Source organism: Bos javanicus, chromosome 8, assembly GCF_032452875.1.
Source record: "Bos javanicus breed banteng chromosome 8, ARS-OSU_banteng_1.0, whole genome shotgun sequence".
Taxonomy (NCBI): Eukaryota; Metazoa; Chordata; class Mammalia; order Artiodactyla; family Bovidae; genus Bos; species Bos javanicus.
In genome coordinates this window covers 28680768-28683806 of record NC_083875.1, presented here as the reverse complement: position 1 = coordinate 28683806, position 3039 = coordinate 28680768, and the positions used below count along the sequence as shown (strand labels likewise).

The following is a 3039-nucleotide window of genomic DNA, read 5'->3' as shown; positions in this document are numbered from 1 at the left end:
TGACTCTTGCGGCCCCATGGACTGTGGCCTGCCAGGCCCCTCTGTCCATGGGATTCTCCAGGCAAGAATACTGGAGTGGGTTGCCATTTCCTTCTCCAGGAGATCTTTCTGACCCAGGAATCGAGCCCAGGTCTCTTGCATTGCAGGCAGATTGTTTACCAACTGACCTACAAGGGTCTGGAGACCTGTGTTCAAGTCCCAAGTCTCCCATTAACCTGGTGCTTACTTGACCTCCACAAGTCTTGGTTTTCTCATATTTAAAGGAAGCCTGGGAAAGACTTCTTCCCATTGGATGAGGACGGCAACGTGATTCCCAGTGAGAAAGATTTCGTGGATACCTGGACGGCCATGGAAGAGCTGGTGGACGAAGGGCTGGTGAAAGCTATTGGAGTCTCCAACTTCAACCATCTCCAAGTGGAGAAGATCTTAAACAAACCTGGCTTAAAATACAAGCCGGCGGTTAACCAGATCGAGTGCCACCCATACCTCACTCAGGAGAAGTTAATCCAGTACTGCAACTCCAAAGGCATTGTGGTGACTGCCTATAGTCCCCTCGGCTCTCCCGACAGGCCCTGGGCCAAGCCCGAGGACCCTTCCATACTGGAGGACCCCAGGATCAAAGCGATTGCAGACAAGCACAATAAAACCACAGCCCAGGTGCTGATCCGATTCCCCATACAGAGGAACCTGATCGTGATCCCCAAGTCAGTGACGCCTGAACGCATTGCTGAGAACTTCCAGGTCTTTGACTTTGAACTGGACAAGGAGGATATGAACACCTTGCTGAGCTACAACAGGGACTGGAGGGCCTGTGCCTTGGTGAGCTGTGCCTCCCACAGGGATTACCCCTTCCACGAGGAGTTCTGAAGGCATTCTGAAGCTGCGGGCGCCTGCCCTTGCCCAGGTGACCCGCCGTCTCCCACCTCACTCTTCTTGTGTGTAGCGTAATTTGGCCCGTGTCCCTCAGTGGTGGGTCAGCGACTTCTAGACAAACCCGCGAGGGCTCGGCCAGCTTGGTGTCGGGTCCAAAGAGCAGAATCAGTAGATTAGTAGAAGTCTCTTCAGTTTTCCTTTGCCCTTCTAGTCTGGGGATCTGGGGAACATGCAACCCAAATACTCTTTTCTAAATTGAATTCACAAAGTCAGAATAGTGCCTCTAACAGTGGGGTTTTGATTGCTTGGAACTGTAATCCTTTCAGCTAGGCTTTTCTTTGCCTCAAATAAAAAATGCTCTTATGAGTTAAAAAAATAAATAAATAAATAAAGTGGAGATAATAATGCCCTCTTCCTTTGCAGGGTGCTTGTGAAACAACAACCTTTGCAGGCTCTTTTATAAGCTTTTCTTTGGATCAGCCAGCGATGTTGAAGTTCCTGAGCACAGGGTCCCTGACTCTCCTCCCTTCTCACTCTCTCCCTGGCAGTCCTGTCTGCCCCAGTAATGACCATGTCAGTGTTCCACCTGGTAGGATTTTGATCCTTTTTGAGAGTTCTGTGCCTTACCTATGGCTCTTAGGACAAGGAGGAGGACTGCCCTCAGGTTGACTGCATGGCAAAGAGAGGACATGCCTGGGGATGTACCACATGTGGTTCCTACATGGTGGGTGGGAAAGCTGTGAGGCTTAATGGGCTCTCCAGAATTCCCTTTAAGTAATCAGGCTGACACTGATGCCAAAAACTCAGCTTCTGTGCATCAGTGCTGAATCAAGTCTCAGAGACAGAGTTTGGGCTAAAGTAGAAAAGAATAGCTTTATTGTTTTGCCAGACAGTGGGTACACAGCAAGCTCATGCCCCTGAAAAACGAAGTGTCCCAACCTGTGCGGATTTGGTGAGGGGTTTTACAGCAGTGGTTCAGGGACGGGGTTGCTGATAAGATTTGGGTATGTGCAGGGCCTGCCCTCCCTTAATCTGGTCTTAGATAACCTCTTGATGAGCCTCTCTGATTTCATTAATCTGGCCTCAGGTAGTCTTCTCTGGAATGAATACAAATCCACTTGCCAAGAGGTTTTGGTTCTATAAAGAGCTCAAAGATATTGTTCTGTGCATCACTTAAGACAGAACCAAGACCCTGTCTCAAAGCTACACAATTGTTTCTTGGCTATTCCTCCCTAATCTCTGCATCCCCTTCCTTCCCTGATTAGCAACTGTTTGAATCTGTGCTTTGGAACTCAAGGAAGGTCATGGAGGCTGAGGCCTATTCCCTACAAATAAGAAACGGGGGACACGGACAGGCCTCCATGCCCAGAAGCCCCACAGGGTCCTGTCGATTTCAGGATCAGGCTCATACCTCCCCTCTGCAAGAGTTTGCCTCTGTAAGCTTTTGTGAAATGAAATGTGACTTCTGTCTTATTATACTCTTATGTTAAAACAAAATATTAGAAGTTTCTGGTTCCACTTAGTTTTTTCTCTCAGCATTCAGCTCATTTTCCAGACTAAGAGCTTGACTGGTTTTAGGGAAATGAAACCGGACCTTTGGAAACATAAGAACGAAGCTTTTCTCTTTAATTGTTGCATGACCCAATCACAATGATTAATTTGGCCATGGGCTGGAGTAAATTTCAGATAGGGCTGATGCTTTTGAGCGGGGAAGTGAATCCATGCCACTTCATTTTTTACCCTAGAACCTGGGCATTTTTACACAGAACCTTGACAGCCCCAGGTAAGCAGCATGTCCCAAGGTGATTCTTCGTCTGGGACTTTGAGGATGGCCTCACACAGGGACCACAGCCTCAGAGTCCGTGTGACAAGGGAGGCACGCCCTACACGCCCTGCTTCTCTTGGAATCCGTTTTGTATTTCTGTAAATGTTGGGTGCCTTGTGCTTCTTTGTTGGCAGGCTTGTCTTGCCGAAGTCTACCTTGATTTGACACTTCCCCATAGCTTACTCAGATTGAGGAGCTGGGTTGAAAATCAAATTCTCAACCTAGGACAAAGCTCTTGATGATATCACTCAGGCCCAACACTTCGGGGACTGTACAGTTTATACAATGCTTTTTTATATATTAACTTTGGGGCCTGGTCTGGCTGCCCTCTTTCTGGTAAG

The 3039-nt window shown here is 48.1% G+C and overlaps 1 protein-coding gene across 1 annotated transcript; it reads left to right on the top strand.

Annotated features, from left to right (window-relative positions):
* Positions 1-254: 254 nt before the first annotated feature.
* Positions 255-1167, top strand: LOC133253396 (aldo-keto reductase family 1 member B1-like). The gene has a single exon (XM_061427039.1). It carries the CDS (start codon positions 349-351, stop codon positions 865-867), a length of 519 nt encoding a protein of 172 aa, XP_061283023.1. The 5' UTR covers positions 255-348; the 3' UTR covers positions 868-1167.
* The last annotated feature ends 1872 nt before the right edge of the window (positions 1168-3039 follow it).

Excerpts from the sequence above, each read along its gene's own strand:
- LOC133253396 (XM_061427039.1), top strand. The coding sequence starts at position 349 with ATGGAAGAGCTGGTGGACGAAGGGCTGGTGAAAGCTATTGGAGTCTCC.